Genomic DNA, 21,101 nt, shown 5'->3' with positions numbered 1-21,101 from the left:
TGGTAGTTCACTTACTGGTAGTTTGCTTTTTTGAGTGAGATTCAGTATGTATGTGCTCCGGTTATGTGATCCTTTATGGGGCCCCACTGAAAGGTCTCAGTATTAGGATTTGGACTATTTGATCACTGAGGTGGGTATGACTGCATAGCTATTTATAATAGGATCCATATTTACTTTGATGTTTGAGTGGCCTCTGGCTGTTACAGGTTTGATTTGTGTTTCATATTGTTGCCCATTTATGGTATGGAATGTTGTGGACCGAATGGGAATTTTTTAGATGGTCTATCCTGATTAAGATCTGTTTAAAGATGGGCCTCAGTTCCAAGGCGGCCACCACAGTTTTGTGGACTGGTCATGTGATTTTTAAGGGGGAAGGCCTTCCAAGCATTGGGTTAAAAGGGACTATTTGGCCACCAAGGTAGTTATGACTGTATACCTGTGTTTAATAAGATCTGGATTCACTTTGATGTTTCAATGCATCATATTGTTGCCATTTTTGTATGAAATGTTTAGACTGATCAGGAATCTAATAGGCTTGATGTAAGATATTCTGTTCCAAGATGGCCCCCACAGTTGTGTGGATAGGTCCTGTGATTTCTAAGGGGCCAGGCCCTCCAGGCATTTAGTCAAAAGGGACTGTTTCTTTGCACGCCTGAGCTTTAGTATTGATTTGCGCCTGGTGGGAGTTGACGTATCTGTGGTGAAGTAAGTTATATTTGTGTCTAATGCATTTATGTTCTTTAGTGACTTGAAGTTGAGTGTGTCTGTGGGAATATGGTTAATGGATTGGCATTTATTTTGTCTTCATGTAGATTACATCGTCCTTTCTTTATACTGGAGTAACTGCATAGCGGTAAGCATGGTCGTGTGGGAGTCCTGCTACTGTGGATTGGATGTTAGAACTTTACTCTTGACTTGGTATGTTTTTTAATTGTATGTACCGGATGAAAAGGATTAAGCAGTGCTGTTCTAGGAAGTAGATGTTGAAGCAAGTATTAATATGCTATGTTGCTTTATTTTTGGAATTGGTTTTGGGTATTAGTTGGTTCACTTTGCTTGGAGGTATTTAACTTTTGTCAGTTGTTTGAGGAGCACTGGTGGGTGATTTTATTTTATTTTATGTATGTGTATATGCATGTGTGTATGTATGTTTGCATGTATTTATATATATATATATAGATATGTATATATATATATATCTGTGAATATATATGTATATAAATTTGGTGTTGCATGTTATGACGATGTGAAAAATGCACGTTTTATACTGAGGTTTATGTAGGCTATTTTTTGGGGTGACTTGTAAGTGGGCAATTCACTTGCATTTGCAGCGTGGTTTGGTGTTCTGCTGCCTTTTAGTGTTGTTTAGCGTTTTATTAATGTGTGTTATTTATTGTGTTGTAGAGAAACAATTATTGTGATTTAATCCTCTTTGACACATTGTCCTTAGGAAGGTCTCATGGGCAGTTTGCGCTTTGGGAGACCGAAACGTCAACCTTATACTCTCCATGACGCAATTCTTCACATGAGCTGCTGGAGTCCTTTTGGAGCGATTTTCTGATTATTTGAAAGACTGCATATAGTACTCAAACCTTTTGTGGTTGGAGAGTCAGGAGAGTTGGTGCACTCCTTCTGCCCCTTGGATGTAAAGAGATTGTGGTCAAGAGGTGTCCCCAATACATTTGTATAAAAACACAAAAAGTCCCTTTGTTGCTCTGCTATGTTGATGTATATATTATTAGTGAATATTTAAAAATTCTTCATTTTCCCAGAAACAAATTACATGCTGTTTGAAGTTTTATTTATTTATGGAATTTAATCTATGGTTAATTACAACATTAATGGTATTTAATATCGCTGGAATATTTGTAGGCAAATGATTCCTCCATGAACATAGTGTGCTTTACAGACTAGTGGGCCTGCGGCACTGATTGTGCCACCCACATGAGTCGCAATGTAAACATGTCTCAGACCTGCCCTTGCAATGTCTGTGTGTGCAGTTATGTCTTGCCAATTCGACCTGGCAAATATCCCCACTTGTCAGGCCTAAGCCCTCCCTTTTACTACATGTACGTTACCCCTAAGGTAGGCCCAGGGTAGCCCCATGAGCAGGGTGCAGTGTATTTAGATGGTAGGACATTTACTGGTGTGTTTTACATTTCCTGATAGTGAAACACTGCCAAATTTGGTTTTCACTATTGCAAGGCCTTTTTCTCCCATAGTTTAACACGGGGATTGCCTTCAAACCTCTTTTAAGTGCAGTTTGCCATGGGGAGCAGACTGAGATATGGAGTTTGGGGTCTCTAAACTCACAATTTAAAAATACATCTTATGGTAAAGTTGGTTATTAAATTGTCTGTCTGAAAATGCCACTTTTAGAAAGTGGGTATTTTTTTGCTTAACCATTCTTTGCCTCTGCCTGGCTGCTGAATACACGTCTGAGTCAGACTGACAGTTGGGGTGTTTGTGAATTCACTCTAGACAGTGACACAAGGGAGCTGAGGTGTGTTGTGCATAGCGTGATGAGTCTTTCTGAGCTAGAGTGGACATATGCACTTGAATGGGCTGTGCCTGCCCTAACACAATACAGTCTCAAACCCCATAGTGTGTGTCTGGGCCAGGACAAGGAAGAGGCAGGGCCTAGTGCACTACAAATACTTTCCTTTGAAGTTGTCCTACTTCAAAGGCAGGAATGAGTATAAGTAGTGGATCCAAAATCCCAGACTTTCAGATAACTTCTGGATCTAAACCTCTGCCAAGGAGAAGAGCTTGAGGCGGACCTGCCACTCTGCCCGTTGCTTTGCTGTGCTGGCCTGCTGCTGCTTCTGCCTTAAGAGGGAAAGGACTGGAACTTGCTTTCGGAAATCCTGCTTGTGAAGTTTTTCCAAGGGCTTGGACTGAGCTTGCCCCCTGTTCTGAGGTCTTGGGGACATCAAAGACTTCATCTACCAGTGCCTGGGCTCTTCTGCTGAGAGTCCTCACTTGCTCATCGGTGCCAAATTCATTCTCTGGTGTCTTAGAAGTGGAAGAAGGTAACCATTTGAGGGAAAATCCACACTGTGTGCGCTTCAGACAGGGACAGTGCCTGTCTAGCGACTGGAGCTACAAAGCCCCTGGCCCAGATGGGATCCCCGCTGACCTGTTTAGGTTATTTCCTAGTTTATGCGGCCCTATGCTAGCCAGACTATTTAATCTTGCTCTTTAGGTGGGGATACCGCATTCTTGGTCTGAGTCCATAATTATTCCTGAGTTGGTACAGGCCCATCTCACTGATAGATTCAGTTGTGAAGGTATTGGGCAGGGTGATCCTGGAAAGGGCTATCTCTTAGGCAGAGGATGGGTCTATCTTGTAAGATCTTCAAAACGGCACAACTGATCAGTGTCTTAACTTTTATGTGCTATAAAAGCACAAAAGTCCAAACTGTGGCCGATTCTCCTGGAAATGGGCATGGATGCAGCTTTGGTTGGTTTTGTTGCTGATTTGCCCAGAGACATGAGGGAAGTAGTGCGTTATAACACAAATGGGGCTTGCTCTGGCTCTTTTAGATTGAAGAGTGGAGTACGACAAGGTTGTATATTGATCCCTTTTTTGTTCACATTGTACATGAACAACTTTGGGGTCAGGTTATTGGATAACTCAGTGGATTGCCCAAAAATAGCTTCACAACAGATCTGTATCTGTTGATACTGTATTATTGGCAAGGATGGCCCTGGAGCTTCAGTCTATATTTGATGGTTCTGTAGGATTTGTGAATAATCTAGATCTCTCTACTAATTATGGAAAATCCCAGATGGTGGTGCTGGAACCCAAGAAGACCAGGTCAAGATCATTGCAGGTGCAGGGAAACAGGCTGTCCAGGGTCCAGAGTTATACTTATTTGGGCATTGTGTTTGATGATCAAACCACTTGGGGCCCATTGGTTAAAGCAAAGAAGACTACCCTGCTAAAAACAATTGGTGATTTGTTTGCTTTTTTGGCAAGAATAGGCAGTAAGCCACTTGGTGCCATGTTAAAAAAATTATCAGGCAAAATCTGTCTCAGTGGTTACGTATGGCAGTGATGTATGGGGCTATGTCAATATTAAGGAACTTCAAGTAGCCGAGAACGGCTTTTGCTGGCACCTTCTTGATGTCCTGGCCTCTACATCAGCGTTTATGGTTCACGAGGAATTAGGGTTATGTTTTTTTAATCAGACCTTATCGCCCTTCACCCACTAACTAGATGGCTGACTATATCGGTGTGTACTGAAAACAAGTTAGGGGGAGAGAGAATTAAGGATTTCTTGCTCTGGACGGTTGGAGATCAATTAGGTGGCTAAAGTGTATCAGGGACACTTTTGCGAAACCTGCCCTGTTAAAGTTGCCTCTTTCTGCAATGAAGGCAGACATTGTATGGACTCTGGAATTTTTTTGTTGTGGAGAAAAGTGGAAAGAGAGGCTATTGAGCTTAATAACCCCCTGATTCATGGTCGCCCTTTGCTTGTGACATGCCTCTCCATTGAACCTTGCCTGCTTAATTTGCTCAATCTTTACCATCACTTTCTCCTAACCAGATTAAGATTTAATCAGTACCACTTGTTGTTGGCTTACCCGAAACCTGTTTCCTGGAGAAACAAAGTTGAGTCCCTGCACTTGTGATCATTTTTCCCCACAAAGTTTGCTGCATTTTTTTTTTTTTGCATTTTTACAAGATTCCTCATCAAATGCTTTTATTCCCATTGTTGAAATATTTGCACTTGGTACAGATGAGGTCCGCCCTGATGTTTTTACAGCTGCTTCTGGGTGGTCAAACAACTTATGCTGTTGCACGTTTCATAGCTTCCTCTTTAAGGCTGAGGAAATTGCTGAATGTAACATGAGTGTTTTTTATATGCACCATGCACTTCATCATATAACAGTTCTTGAGATGTTTTTACTGTTCCTCTTGTAGGAAAATGTATTATGCTCAATTGATGAATTAGGGGGTGTTTAGGGTACTTTAGACTGTTTCTGCACATATAGGGGGTTATTCTAACTTTGGAGGAGTGTTAATCCGTCCCAAAAGTGACGGTAAAGTGACGGATATACCACCAGCCGTATTACGAGTTCCATAGGATATAATGGACTCGTAATACGGCTGGTGGTAAATCCGTCACTTTTCCGTCACTTTTGGGACGGATTAACACCTCCTCCAAAGTAAGAATAACCCCCATAGTGAGGGGGTGTTTATTGAGATTGCACTGGTTATTACTTTTCAACATGTTTTTAATGCTTTGGTACTTATATACTGTATGCTTTAATTGTTTTTAATGTATTTTTATGATCTCATGAAGACCAAATAAAGTATCTTTTGATTGATTGAAAAAGCAACAAAACATTGATTAGACTAGTTAAAAGAAAGGTCTGTCAGTGTAGTATATGAGTGCTCTCTTAACATCAAGAGTATGGAGCACTCATTCAGCTACTGAATCCGGAGATAGAAAAAAGACTGGTATCCAAATTGTTTGGTTAATGTGGAAAGATGAGACTACCTTGGGCAAGAATGTAGGGTTAGTGCAAGGGACTACTCTATCCTTATAATCCAAGATCCATACATTTAGGTATATAACAGCTTGGAGCTCATCAATATGTATTAGAGGATTGATTGCTATTAAGAATGTCATTTTCCAAGACAGGAATTTTAATGTACACATGGTTGCCTTGTCCATGTCGTTGCAATTAGGATTAAGACGTTGAAGCCTGTTGAATCTTTCCGACTACATATGTTATGAGGAACCTGTGGTAAAGCTTAAGCAAATGTTTCCAGACTAATTTATTCATAGTACATTGCCCTTGGATTGAAGGTGTGCGTAACTAGTAGGCATTTTGTTTTTTCAGGAGTGGCAAAGAGATCTGTTGCTCGAGTTGTCAAATGTTGGAAGTACCTTTGGAGGACTTAAGTGGAGCTCCCACTTGTATACATGTTGGTGTGTCCTTCTTAGCAGATCGGCAAAGTTGCTGTCCACTCCCGGAAAAAGCTCCATCCAACAGGTGAATGTTGTTGAGGACTGCCCACTGACAAACCTTTTGTGAGAGCGGTGGTAGTATGCCCTTCCCTGCTTTTGAGTGTAGAACATGGCTGTCATGTTGTCGTTTTTTTATAGGTAGTCCTGTTCTGAAGCACTGGAAGAAAAGCCTTTAAGGCTTGCTTGGTGGCCAATAGCTCTAGGAAGTTGATGTGGCAACCTTTGCACTGTAAAGCCCAGGTGACCTGGATTGTCATGTGATTGAGGTGGGCTCCACACCCTATTAGAGAGGCATCTGTGGTGACGGTCACCTGATGAAGGAGGGCTAGATAAGGGCTGCCAATTAACCACCAATAAAGAGAAATGCTGGCCCTCTATAGTTACCAGCACTAGCTCATCCCAATGGCCTTCCACTTGTGCCATCTGTTTTGCCAGACACGTGCAGTAAAGGAAGTATGTGTAATCTGACATATGGTACTATTGTTAAACACATAGTCATCATACCTATGTTTCATTACAGTTCTTACAGTAATGGGAAGCTGTGTCTGAAAAAGAGGAAGCAGCTGCTGGAATTCCATCACCCTCCGTGGGTTTGGGTATGCATTGCCTGTTTGCACATTTAGAATGGAGCCTAATAATAGTTGAATTTTTCACACACTGCAATTGGGGTGTTTCACCTGCTGAGTCCTGTGGCACATTAGCTGCTTCCACAATTGCTCTGGGTGTGTGAGGGGTAAACAAAAAAAACAGACAGATGGGTTGAAAAATGAAAAATAAAAGTGAAGGGGTGCAAAAAAAGGGGGCAAAAAGTGAACAAAGGTTTTTAAAAAGTGGTGTGATGAGCATAAATGGAATTAAATGGGTTGAATTGGTTAGGAAAGACAGCTAGGAAAGAGTAACCTAAGGTCTGAGTGCCACTTATTGATCAAAATGGCTGCACACATGTATCACACATTTTATTTTGTGATTTTTTTTAACACGTGTCTTTGCATCATTTATTTGTGCAAGCAGCAGAGTAATGCATTTCATGTGACTGCACAGAATTTTGGTTAACATTTTTGTAAATTTCACATAATTATGTAATTTTCCCAAAACCCTACTCGTACTAAGAAAGCGGTTTCCCTTACATATTTCTTCTGCAGAGGATATAATGATCTGCAGTGCAAGCCTGGAACACAGTGTCCTGTCTTGTTTGCATTATTTGAACTTAACTTGTAGCTACTTTGGTCCTTTTTCTTGGGAGGGTCTGTAGACAAAGCATGGTGCCTTCAACATTGCCCTTAGAGCTGTAGGCATCCAGTGGAGTAATTTCAGGACTGGAGTCATGGGTTCTCTTGGGTGAAGGTAGAGATTGGGTTTTATGACAGTATTTTGGATTCACTGTATTTTACATATGATTAATATGGATGCACCCAGGCTGCTAGCCTAGTTAAGCTTGGAGATTATGAGTGTGAGAAGGTAACTTATTTAGTATTTTGCTGGTCTAAAAAGTATGAGAAGATGCTACCCAGTGTTTTTGTTGCATAGAAGACGGTCTTTGTGATGATGTTGGCATGTGGTATCAAAGGTAAGTCTGAACTTATGCTTACCCCTAGGTTACTGACTTCTTTTGATGCAGTTGGAAGGCCCTCGAGATCCTTGGCCCACATGGAGGCATTCTGGCCATTGTCCGGGGGTCATGATCTCGGTCGTTCTGGTATTGAACTTTAGGTTGATATTTATCACCCTGGTCACCATTTCATAGTCAGTGACCCACCTCTTCTTATAGAGACAAAATAGTGACACTTTCTCTCCAAATTATTGGAAATCCCTCTAATGGCTGTGGAAAATGGTGATGTAGCCCACCAAACTCCAATCATGCCTTTGGTTCATAAAACCCTGGATTGCTGGGTCAGACAACTTCCTCTCCAGAAGAGCCAGTAAGGGCAGGCCTGGGGGCAGGCAGTTTAATTAAATTATTGACCTGGGAACGCAGGAAATGGTTCTTTTTGCTTCAGTAGGAGGTGAATGAGGAAAGGGTCTGCTAGAAACTCTGGCACCGATTTACTAAGTGATGGTATTTCTCTTGTGTCATGCAAAGTCACTCAAGGGCAACGTAAGTCCTTAAGTGAGGTTCACTATGCCACACTGAACCACGTTGAGTGTCTCTACGTGGCATAGTGAATCTGGAGTAACACTGTACTGCCAAGACATTTTTGGTACATTTACTAACTATTGTAAACCTGGGAATGCATCAAAATGTTACACCTTCCCAGGAGAGGCCTAACAAAGAGAAATATGTTTAGTTCTGCTCATTTTTATCTCTTTCTACACAAAGGAAAAAGCCTTGTAGGATTGTTTTGGGGCAGGTAGGTGTCCCTTCCTGCACACCAACAATCCTGCCTGCAATGCAGGTATCTTTGCATTTATCCAGCAACCTTACCCTTGTCAAAAGTTATATTGTCTACTCTACCCATCAGGTTTAGCCTGTGTCTCTATTCTGGAATATTATTTACTGAGGGCTGCAGGGGAGTGACATGTAGACTGTGATAACTAATATTTATTGTCTAAAAAATGTCCTTGTTCTAAAATACAATTCATACAACAGGTAGGGAAAATGTAACAATTTGGCGTGGGATATAAAACGCATTTCATTAATAGTTAATTGCAGTTTTAAGAGTTAAAACGGACACAAGAGACACACTTAGAAATTGAAATATAAAATGTAATCGCTTTGGCATAATGAACAGCTTCAATGATGTAGTTTAAAAACACCAATACATTCTGGTCATATTCATGTGATAATGTATCAGTTTTTGAGGCGATTAACTAATCATTTTCAGACCAGAGAGGTAGATCACATTATTATAGCCACTATGCCACATTCTGGTACCACAAGAAAAAAACCGGCATTAAAAATTGTATTCGTACAAACGATCGATTCCAGTTCCCTGAATCTAAACATACCCGTTAACTTTCTGTAATAAAAGTCCATAATAATTATAATAAAGCAAAATATATATAAATATATACCATATGTACAAAAATATGTAAAAAGATCCCTCTCCATGGTTACAGTTTCCTGATAAATCAGAATATTTAGATCTGTTTGCACATCAAAAATATATATAAATAGCATAGACCCTTATGGATCTTGGTCTCCATCCACCGTTTAACCACATTGGTTAGGAAAATAGATGATTTAGTATATTACATAAATAGATACATATTTTATATCGCCAAAAGGAAAGGGAATCGTAGTTCGCCTAATTATTTACAATAGGCCTTCCTCCTTAAGTTTTATTTCCTTTCAGTTTGGGTTAACACCGAATAAAAGTGCAATCCTGATAGAAGACCATACAGGGCGAGTCCTTCAACAGGGAGTTTGCAGTGTGCAAGTTCCTATATTCCCAGATTGACAGAAAAGTCTGCTGATCCTAGTTTTACATAGGGGGCATACACGTAGTCCTATTGGTTGTCTGTACGTACCTAATTTTTGACTAAAAGTATACAATCGTCGGTCCTGCGCACCTGGAATTTGTTCAGTTTGCTGCAATTATTGTATATAAATACATGTACTACTAGATGTGGTAAGTGTTAAGATGTGCTTTACAGTATATACAGGCAAAAAAATCATCTATATATATATGTATATATATATTATATGTGTGACACCTGCTTGAGTATGTACAAATTTACAGTCTTTCCCCATTATGTATTGCACTTCTATACAATGCAGCATAATCCTACATATTACAATTAAGTGTTTATGTTCTTCATGCAATAGGCAGTTTTGCACTTCAGGTGAGCTAATGAGAAGGTTTAAAATCAATGCTTGTAACATTGCCCAGGACAGTAACCAATACAAAGAAGTGAGAGTACTGCACACAGACAAAAACTGTTAACTAGCCGATGCACTGAACGAAAAAAAAAAATGCTATTTCCTTTTCCTCTATATCATAAATTCACCTAGAGCGAAAGATGCATTTCTTTCTGTCGCTGAAGACGGACTCAGGCTTCACGTGCCTCGCCCCCAATATTTCGTTGAACTATGTTACATTGACCACGACGAGTTATGTCTGAAGATGCTGCTGGGCCCTTCCAGGTTCACAGGTAACAGATTAGTTCCTTTGGAGTAGGCAAAGTATACCTGGTGTAGCAAACATCATATCACCAAGAAGCCAACTGGCTGAACTACTGAGTCTTGCACCTAAACCTTATATCTCGGTAAGTGTCAGCTTAAATGTCCCTCCTGTCTCTTCAATCTGTAGCTGGAAGGTGTCTTCATTGGAGTAATGCTTCACTATGTTGTCGTCCATGTTCACAAGGATCCTAGGAAAAAACAAACATGCATGAAATCTCCAGATTTACAGGTTAATTCACAACTTTTCTATTAGTACTTTATTGTTTGCAAATTAACACCATGGACACACTGTTTGCCTAATAGCCAAGCGCTGCTAAAGACAACATCTTAGTTTCACTTGCTTATTGTTTGATGTTGCATGTGCCAAATGCTACTCCAGACAGCAGAGGTGAAGGAGACATCTGCAGAACATGGGAGGGGTTATGTATTTATACTTCAATGATGATCATAAAGGAAATTAATGAGCAATGCCCATTCCATAGGTGCATGGATAGAGGGGATCCCTAAAGGATACCTCTCCTTTTGGGCACTCACCATCTCAATTTTGGCAATGAGGTGCAATATGGACTACATGTTTACTGACATATGTTTGGCATGTGGGAACCTAGAGATTATCACACTAAGAAATTATACTATGAATGATTAGGCTGTGAGACAGTCAAGGGTTGGATTGCCCAACAGACAAAACATGTGTAGGCTGAAGGCTCATGAAATTTTAGAATGTTGTACTGGAAGGTTTTAATTGATTGTATTGGCTATTTGTTTGAATAAATGACACAATGTTTACAGCGTACACGCATCCAGATGTATAAATTGACTACTTACCCTTTTTTACATTTCTTGAATATTTTTCCAATTTTCTCAGAAGGGACATCATACTTTTCGGCAATCTAAAATGCAAAAAATTGTGTTTTACAAATATGTCATACATATAGTGCAGACTACCAATTCACAATTCAATATCTTAACAAACACTTATGGGCATAGAACATGAGACTTAGAAAATGGTTAAAAAAAAAAGCATGAAGAAACATACAAGGCAAAGAATAATACGCATGAGATTGCATGGGTTATATTTTGGCTCCTTGACAGCCAATCATAATAAATATATGTGTTATTGTGAAATAACAGACAGGCTACTTTCCATAATGGCAATTCAGAAAACTAAAAAAAAAAAAAAAAAAGTTTGTAGGACACGAAAAAGAACTGTGGAAGTACAACCCACTCTGTCAAAGCTCGTTTAAAAACTTGCAATATTCTAAACAGTCACCGAGGATATTAAGAGCAGATCTTCGCTATCAGGTTACACTCCCAGCAGGGCATCTTTGTTTACCTTTCTATAAAAGCCCTTTTTACGGCCTCACTACAGACAACAAGCATACCATACTTCACGCAGCCAATCCTTGATTTAGACTGAATGGCTTTCGTGTCAGTTAGAGTTGGCTTGTTCCTGTTTGTTGCATTCCTCACTTTCAGTGTTCGACCTTCTCACACAAGCTTTTTGGCTTCGCTGTTAGTAGAGTCGTGACTTGTCCTGCTAGGAACATACCACTGGGAATCGAGCCAGCTACAAATATCAGTTTCTGCCTTTCACTGCCACCTAGTGGTCACTAGAAAAACTGCGGCAACAATGTCGAAGATAAAACATCTATTTTGACAGATAGACATAGGACTACAATATTGAGATTGACAGATATTGAACTATACATGACATAAGGTCTAGCAATGTCAACCAGCGTCATTTGTATGTAAAGTTATGCAAGACAGATTGGCGTTGCTAATGCTTCTTTTATTTTAAATTCAGGCCATCAGCAAAGGTTCAATCAAAAGTTCTGTGTAAAGACCCTTCTGACACACATTCCAAGCAGGACATCTGTTGTGAAACACAAATGCAACAAAGGGGCATATATAAGAACCCCTACCGCCATTTCAATGCCACATTAGTGTCATTTTTTACGCTAATGTGGCGTTAGAAAGCCAAAAAACACTGCGCCACATTTAAAACATAGTGCAATGCTTGCATTACACCACTTTGTAACCCTTTGGCTACATTATACCTGCACCAGGCATAATGTATGCAAAGGGGGCATTTCCACGTTAGGGGGGCCAAAAAATTGGCGCAAGGAAATCTGAGATTTCCTTGCGTCATTTTCTTTGGCACTTTTAATGCCTGCTCAAAGCAGGCATTAAAAGGAGGCTTCCATTGTTTACAGTGGGCCTCTGGGTGCTTTGCAGGGTTAGTGTAAAAAAAATTACGCTTATCCTGCAAAGCCCCAGACTAGCATCAAAACTTTTAACGCTAGTCCCCTAACTACCGCCATGGTGTGCCGTATTTTAAATTTGGCAACCTCATGGTGGCATAAGAGGGGCACTAAGGGGTGCAAGAAAAGTGGCGCTGCACTGTGTGCAGCGCCACTTTTCTTAAATATGTCTCATAGTCTTTCGAACAATAATATATACGGCAAAAATAGACCATGGCTGAAACGAGCTGGTAGTCAGAGTATCTCAAAACTGAAAGTGACTAACTACTAGTCAAGCTGAAAAGCTAATGGAAACCAAGATGTTTTCTTGTCTGTTGTAGGATGTAAGATGATTTTGAACTGTTTCTTTTATTTCGTAGATATAGAGTATTTTCATGATGATAATGTATTTCTTTACAGTGGCTTTTTTTTTATAATGTGTTTTCCCACTAATATATTAATACAGAAAGAAAAGTCAAAAGCCTCCAAAAGCGGACAGAAGCCTGAAGCACAAATCACACATTGACTTTTTCATTCAAGTTTGAAATACGTTTGCAGAAACCTGCTAAACTGAAGCAACTCAGGGACAATACCACTTACTAATTGGTTGCTTGTGTATGCTCTTAATTTATTGAAATACAAATAGTCCCACTGGTTACATTCCTATGAAAACGAAACGTTCCAAAAAAAAGATGGGTGACATGGGATGCAAACAAAATTTATTTGTGCTTTGCCAATGACTCTTGCTCCCTTGTTTGTGAGGAAAATCAGTTTTCCTTCATATATTTTGTACATGGTTGAGCGATTACGGTTACGATTATTCGCTGTGGGGGTGAAAAGTTGTAACAAATAGAAGTGCTAAGACACTACACTGTCTGAGATAAATTCCACACTTCTGCGCACTCTTTAAAGAGTATTCACTTCTCAACCAATCGCTGCTCAGGAGGGCATGAATGGCAAGCGACAACAGATGTAGAACACAAAACTAGGTGTGGCCACTGGTTGCGACAGACTTCACACGTCACTATTTACACACACGGTTTCCAGAGTTTGCTAAGTGTCAGCTCAAGCACACACTTCGGCTACGTAAAAACACCAACACATCTAAGTCAATGATATATAAACATGAGATATTGGCATCTGAAAAGTAAAAGGGACACTGGCAGATTTGTGATGCTGGTCTGAAAAGGGCATTCCATTTCACAATGCCCTTGAGATGCTAGTGCCTCCGCATAATTTATCAGCAACAAGACTGACAGCATTCAGAAGGTGCATACGTGACTCGGTAGGGTGGGTGAGTGCAAAAGCCCCAGCGGTGTATGTTACAATTACAACTTATGGATTTATTGGAAATAGTATCTTTTTAAATCTGGCTAAAGACAGCTTTAGCTTTAAATTAAAAAGCTCATGAAAAAGTAGCACAGGAAGATAGTGGTCGATGGGCCAGTTTCCACCGCTTTCATGTGTTCCTCGTGCTTTGACAGTGCTTGGATAGGCTTTCCATCAAGCCCAGGGCATTTCAAGGATGATAACAATGTCCCATTTGTGCTTCCATTCAGATTTTGGTGCAGGGATAAAGGAATGTGTTTTTTAAAACTGCATAGGAAACAAAACGTAGTTTTTCACTAAGAACCAGTGTGTGTTCTTTAATATATTTACTTTACTGACACGATACATAAATTGCTGATTAATGCCTTTTTGCTTTTGATGTGCTTGCTGTTTGGATACCCCCGCCTGTCAGTAGGTCACCGTGCTATTCACTAATCCCTCTTGCACGTTAATTTGGTTTGCTTTGGTGTCGTTATTACGCGTTGTTCACTTTAGAGCTCTTTATGGTCACAAATGAGACATACGTTCACACAGGTTTCTCAAAGATGCAACAAAATATCGGCCTTTTGTCAAAAGTATCTACGATATATAATGTTGCTGTGTATGCATTTTGCATTTCCTGCTTTCAACACAAAATCCATCTTGTGTCTTCTTTTTATGGCACTTCTTTGAGGGTGCAGCTTAACTTTGTCAAGGCAGTCTGCTCAGCAAAGAGCCATATTCCCAGCTTCTGTATTGTTGTAGCCAACAATGCCACTTCATTATTGGATTTTCTTTCTAGGGCAGTTGTGGGAACACAAATAAGCTCGTCCATCTATTACCAAACACCAACCCTAACAAAAAGTCAGACCTTTTGGCTTTGACATTGGTTGTTTAATTTATGGCTAGAGAAATGTCCGTTAGTGTAATGTTCTTGGTATGTGCATAAGGCAGAGTCTGCAGGTACTATGGCCTCATAGTGCAGTTGGTTTTCTGAGCTACTGTCAATGTAAATTAATTCCATTGCAGACCTGAGTCCAAAAGTTCCTGTGATTATATTTATAGTGTGCTCTGGTCCATGTACAGGACCATGTAGTTTTGTTGTAAAAAGACTGAGCTGTTTAAGTTGGTAATGTTGAGAACTCGCTGCGTTAGATGTGATTATAGGCGAACATCTATTTAGTTCCAAAGTCTGAATTATCATTAAATGTGCTCCCTCCCATTCTGTCACAATTTTCTCTACAATCATGCAATAATAAATGTTATGTTACAGAGTGCTATAAACTCAATTTCAACACAAAAGGTGCCAATGATACAACCACAATCCCATTATATCCTATGGGAATCGTATTAAGGCGGACGGGATATCCGTCATGTTTGTGACGGAGTATTCCATCTGCCAAGTTCTAAATCAGGCCCTTTGTCTACACCATAACAATCCAGATGGCTAAAACAGCAACACTGATGTTGTTTCCATTGCTTTGAACTCTGTTCCTTGTCAGTAGCTCTATGTGAACAAAACTCTCAGTTGCAAAATTAAAATCGATGGCAAAGACAGAATTTACATAAAAGCAGTAAAACTGGTCAGGATACTCAAAAGCAAGCAATCAGAAAGTGACACGAGCAGGTGTCAACTAACTTGTTGGAGGGGGTAAACAGTGAATGCGGGAGTAAACTAAATGCATGAAAATGATTGTGCTTAGATATACAATTGGTGACTCCACTCCTCCCTCCCCTTTAAATGTTCGAATCCAAAGACAATATCGGAATGTGCTAGACAGTAAAGCAGTGGTTACTGTTGTTCAAACAGAGCTGCTGCCAAAAGAACAGTGAGCTCACAAAGGCATACAATGACAGTATTGTTGTGGGGTGGGGTAAACGTACTCTGTTTGTTTTTAATGACTTTGTTTCTAAACGAACCACTAAAAAACAATGCTGTTTGAACTACTACAGCAACACAAGAAGAAGCTTAAAAGAACTCAACGCTAGCTGCAATACACTGTGTGGGACCTGCTGGTTACAAGTTCTTATCAGGGTGGAGTTGGTCCAAAATGTAACCCTTCACAGGTCAATAAAATGACTCCCGTCCATTGTAAGTGGCAGGAGCCAATCTAGTTTCTGAAGCGCACCATGTACATGGCCAATATTAGTAAACAAAAATTACCAATTAGCAAAGGTAAGTGGCAGGCTATTCTTATTTAGGTCCCTGGGAGACTTTTGTGGAATGGAGCCTGAAAACTGGAAAACCTAGCTTACACATAAACCTTAAAAAGGGATGCACAGTAAATTGTTTCATTCAGCAATTACTGGTCTCACTCACTCCTGAACACTATAAAACTATGGCAATCGTTGTTTCTGGAATTCTTGCTGCTAATGACGTCAGACAATAAGCAGAGCAGGTTCGTTACAAAAGAGAAGCATTTCACTGAAGATGCATCTCAACTGTTGAAAGTGCTGGAAAGTAGTCTTTGTCAATCGGTCATATGTTTTGCACATTGCTAAAGACGGTGTGATAAAGGATGGTGGAAGGATGGAACTAACTCTGATTGGAGGCAAGCCTGCAGTAGTATGTCTCTCCAGCAGCATGTGTCCCTACGGTGATGGTCATATCCAGGGTTCACAAAGGCCAAGCTTACATAAATGGTCAAGAGTGGAGAGAGATCTTGGAAGAGGTACTCAGGAGTGCTACAAGAAGTAAAAGAAGGATGTCAGTGTTAATAGGAATTGCAAGTTATAAAAAGCTGCTGACATCTCAGAGTTTGCCACATGGGACTAGTCGACATAAGCATAGGTAGATCTCTTGCTGCATTAGAACACGACTACTTAGTGCGACGTTTAAAGACTGTGTAGTGGCTTTTATGGCACTTACTTTAGGTCAACTGGGTCTGTGCAATCATCAAAGTCAATTAGTGTTATTGTGCAGGAGAGATCATTGGCCACCACCCTCAATTTGTGTGACATTAGGAGCTTCTAGGAGGACTGCTAAAGTGAATCAGTAAAGTTCAAGCACAAAAGTGTGTGAACTGATGGCAGAGGGACGGTGAGGACATATGTTTAGGAACCTGAACTTCTCAAGAGAAAAAAAAAGACAACATAACTTACAGCTTCCATCAAACCCTTCAAGGAAGGGGTCTTCAGCATGAGCGCATCAAAAACTTCCTCGGACTCCTTCCGGACATACAGCAACACTTCATGAAAAAGGAAAATATTATTACACACTGTAACAAACTATTACAATAGACAAAGGAGATTAAAGCATCACAACTTGTTTTTAAAACATCCTTCCTTGTTCGCTCCTGTTAAAATCTAGCATTTAACTACACCCCATTTTAAGGATATTGCTCTTTACCAAGGGGTTTTGTGTCATATGTGGCTCATGAGTGTACACCAAAGATCCAAGAGGGCCGGATCCAATCCAGACTTTCAGAATAATCACTAACCATTTCATTCAGTTCAATTATGTGCATTTTGCCATATCTTATCCTGAAATGTTGGCATGAATCCAGCCCTCCTACATCTATGTTCGACACGCCGATAAGAGCCCTGTGTGAGATCATGAACTCTGACATGACTTGCAATATCATTTTCATGTATGGTCGCAGGTACTTGAATCCTTCTAATTTATTTAGCCCTGCCCATAAAATGGTACATTTGGGGAATTCAATATGTGTTCCTGATAATGCATTCATTTTCTCTATCTCGCCCCTTCCTGCTCAGTCTTTCCGCTTAATGAGAATAATATCACTAACCTGTGCCAAGTTAGCATTTGGACCCCTCATTCTAGTAGTCTTTCCCCATATCCACTCCTTTTGTTCTATTCTCATTATCGTAGACATATTTCCTCAGTTTCTCACATGAACGTTGCAGTGTCTATTCATGCCCAGTTCCACTTATCTTTTCCTCTTTGCATAAAAGAATCGGATCTACCATAAACAAGGGCCAGCAGCCTGTAATGCCTTCCCTCTCTCATCCAGAACATTACTGATGCGTTTTTTAAATACTTCACCCAAAGTAATGGCCGCCAAGGTCCAAAGGTTTACAGCGCGGCCTGCCTCCCTGATAGGTGAAGTACAATTCGTGATGTTAAACTGGGCCGAGGAAGCGCGCGAGGTCACACAGGGCGGCTTGGCGCGCGCTGCTGCTGACCTCACGTGCTCCTGCTCTGCAGGACAAGGTACACGACTGCGTCACAGTCACTCCCAGGTGGAGCAGCCGAGGTACAGGTACACTGAGGTAGCGCAGGGAGGGCTATAATAAGCCGCATGTTCCGGATGGCATGGGTTTTTGTTAGATATCGGAGTCAAAATAACATAAACCCGTGGACGGCTGTCCTTTAGCTCATGGCTTTTTATACTAGAACCCATAGTAACCACAAACTCAGTTATTAATAGCCCCATGCAAAATAATACATGGCTCTCTAGGTACGATATCAGGCAACGTGCTGGGAGTACACTCTAGCTGTGGGATGGCATTTAGCTGTGGGAGGCGCTTAAATGCGGGTGAAAATGTGCTGGCATTTCAACGCTTTAGGCTCAGTTTTTGTAAGCAAAGGAACACTGTTAAATGCACGTTCAGGTGCATCCGTGGACTGAAAGTGCAGGCAGGAGCTCTTCCAGGACTGCAAGTGCCCGTCCTCAGAAAACAAAAGGAAACTATGGCTAAAGTGAGAGACTCGGGTGTTCAGACTTGATTTCTAAGGGAAATCCTGACAGATTAAGGGTCGCAATTGACGAGCCCTGGATAAGGGTGCTGCCCCTTCGATAGGACTTCAATCTCCCTTGTTTCTAGTCTTTTGAGTGGAGCTGCACATTGCCAGTTCCAGTGCACTGAAGTAACCTAAAGGCACATCATGCTACATAAAACTCATAACACGTTATTGGCACAGGCGTGAGAGGAACCATATACACAGGGAGAAAAGCTGAAAAGATCCGGGCTCCATCGCCACCTTCTTTGCCCTTTTCCACTCTGCCAGCGTCCCACCATGTTTCTGTCAACTGCAAGGCGTGCCCTGGGGTAACTGGCAGTGAGTGATGTGGGTGCTGCTTTGGTGTATACGCATACCAGTGGTGATAAGACCTGGACAGCAGCAGCAGTGCAGGTGGAATACTGGAGGGGGTCTTCAGGGTGGTACATGTCTCACGCATCACGTTTATTTGCAGTATCGTGCCGTGTAACTGCCCAATTCCCTGCCCCTATGAGGAAGGTGCCAGGAATATATAGTTTCTACACACAAGGTTTTACAGTCATACTCGTGAACACTAAAGAATTGGCAAAGGAACTGGAACACAAAGTTTAGACCCAGTTGGACACAATGCGGAACCATCAAAATCTCAGGACAGATCCCTGCTCATGGACACCTGTATGCAGGACCCTTGTAAAGCGCTCAGAGATAACCAGCGTGTGGCAAACTGCACTTTTCAATATTCCAAATTAAACAAGTGGTGGCAAACCCAGTAGCTCTAGCTCCAGTTGCTAAATCATGTAAACATGTACGAATCAGTTTCCATGTGTTGCATGCACAAATGCTGTTTAGCACATTTTCACTGGTCGCAAAAAGGATTGCTTTCTGTACAGAGTGCAGATAGTAGATAAAATGCTGAATGTGACAAACATGATGATGACTGAATGCACTTTTCAGATGTAAAATAGTTCCCCATACACTCCAATAGAAACTCTTTCTGGAAGATGGAATGATACAACATGTAGCCAATAGTAGACACTGAGTGTGTGACACTACTCTAGGCAGAGCCAAAGCCCACTCTATCATACTTAATGGAATTTGTAACAATGCATCTTGTAGACGGCTGTACTGTCAAGATAAACCTAAAAGGCAGTGACACATCACCCAACTAAAGGATATAATTCTACCAGAAATCAATAGTAACACTCCCACCCTCCTCACGTGCGCAAAAGTAACACCTGTGTAACAGTTATGGAGACTGAAGTCCACCTCCCACTAAACAAGCTTACATTAAGCTTTTGAGTTTTTGGTCATGCAAACACAAAATAAATGGGAATTCAAGAGATATACCTCGCTTAGGCTCTTCTATCCTGGCCAACTTAACAGGCGGTACTGGAAATTCATCATCAGCCACGAAGGACAATCGCTTCATCCCAGACCTGAAAGCACACAACAACACACTTTAAAGAAGGCATCATTAAAACTTATCAGCACTGGATTCTCAGAGTAATTCAAACCAGTTCAATGTGCACATTTACTTCAGTTTACTACTTATTTAAACTACGAAAAATGCAGCAGAAACTCAAAAATTCTCAGCAGGAGGAAAGCTTGACGAGTACTGCCCTCAAAAACGTAATTTGGGAAAGGTTCATTTTCAGAATGTGCTGAATTTGATTGTAAGGCCGTTGTTCATACTCCAGAACGAACCTAAGTATTCATTTATGCACAACAAAGCTGATCCAAGTTGCAGCTCTGCAATAAACAAGGTTCTCATTCAATCAGGTATTCATAGGCTTTACGGACAAGGAGCCATGCCTAGCACTGTACAGCTGGCTGTGTATAATCTCATCTCCTTTTACGGGGCACTCATATGAAGCAAAGCAATGCACTACTACTGTGTCCATTTGCTTAGTGTTAGAAAAGCACACAGGTGCACCAAACAACTGCGCAGTGCTTGTCAACTATTGGTAAATCTAGGCCCATGGCTATATTTCATAGTAAGAGCAAGAGTTGCCATCATCCAACAAAGTTCAAGCAATTCATAACGTATTTACTTAGGGCTACTCATTGGTACAAAATTGGCAGTTACTAAAACCACTCTTCAGAGCCACATTACACCAGTTTGGCAGGCCTGCACTGGTTACTAGTATATGACTTAAGGCCTTGCCTGTGGATCCATATCATTTTACTACTCCAACCCTCATTTACATGTGAGAGGTTGGTAAAATATGTTCTGAAAGTTATGATCTAACCTACTACAGTCTCCTTGCAATAATCAGGTACAGAGAGGTCAGGACGAGGGGAAAAGCCTTCTCTGGGCTGGTGCTGGCACTACAGCATGCTCTTTCATGATCACTAAGGGAAACCCACAACTATTTTTTTCTTTTCAGAAAATCCACAAGGACTGCCCCTTTGCTATGTGATCGCAATTTGGGGAAAGGGCTTAATTATGCAAATGTTGATAGTGCAGTGAACCTGATAATATGCCCCCTAAATATTTTCATTAGAGTAAAATAAAAGCAAAAGGGTGACAAGGTGTGAGTCTTACAAAATGTTCATGCTTGGACTACACTGATTTACAGCACACAAACTGTTCACAGTTGAAGATATCAATGAGCAGTACAAAGCAGACTAGATATGATGTACAAAAGTCATCTGAACCTGGACTGATTCTGAGAGGCTGGTAAATTGGGCAAGGAAATGCAAAAGGAGTATGGATCCTCATTGTGTCCCCCAAGCGGCCTCTCATCCATCCTGTCATGTCA

At 40.9% G+C, this 21,101-nt stretch overlaps 1 protein-coding gene across 8 annotated transcripts in view; it reads right to left on the bottom strand.

The window, feature by feature from the left end:
- Window positions 1-8,667: 8,667 nt before the first annotated feature.
- Window positions 8,668-21,101, bottom strand: part of GRHL1 (grainyhead like transcription factor 1) — a 75,794-nt gene continuing 63,360 nt past the window's right edge. For all 8 annotated transcript variants that reach the window (XM_069235915.1, XM_069235914.1, XM_069235916.1 and 5 more), the window contains exons 13-16: window positions 19,687-19,775; window positions 16,758-16,843; window positions 10,933-10,997; window positions 8,668-10,295 (exon numbers count right to left, since the gene is read on the bottom strand). In XM_069235915.1, the coding sequence (XP_069092016.1) occupies window positions 10,181-10,295; window positions 10,933-10,997; window positions 16,758-16,843; window positions 19,687-19,775 (355 nt within the window). In that variant the 3' untranslated portion in view covers window positions 8,668-10,180. The remainder of the gene's footprint in view (window positions 10,296-10,932; window positions 10,998-16,757; window positions 16,844-19,686; window positions 19,776-21,101) is intronic.

This window comes from Pleurodeles waltl, chromosome 5, assembly GCF_031143425.1.
Source record: "Pleurodeles waltl isolate 20211129_DDA chromosome 5, aPleWal1.hap1.20221129, whole genome shotgun sequence".
Taxonomy (NCBI): Eukaryota; Metazoa; Chordata; class Amphibia; order Caudata; family Salamandridae; genus Pleurodeles; species Pleurodeles waltl.
This window is presented reverse-complemented; position numbering and strand designations above follow the sequence as displayed.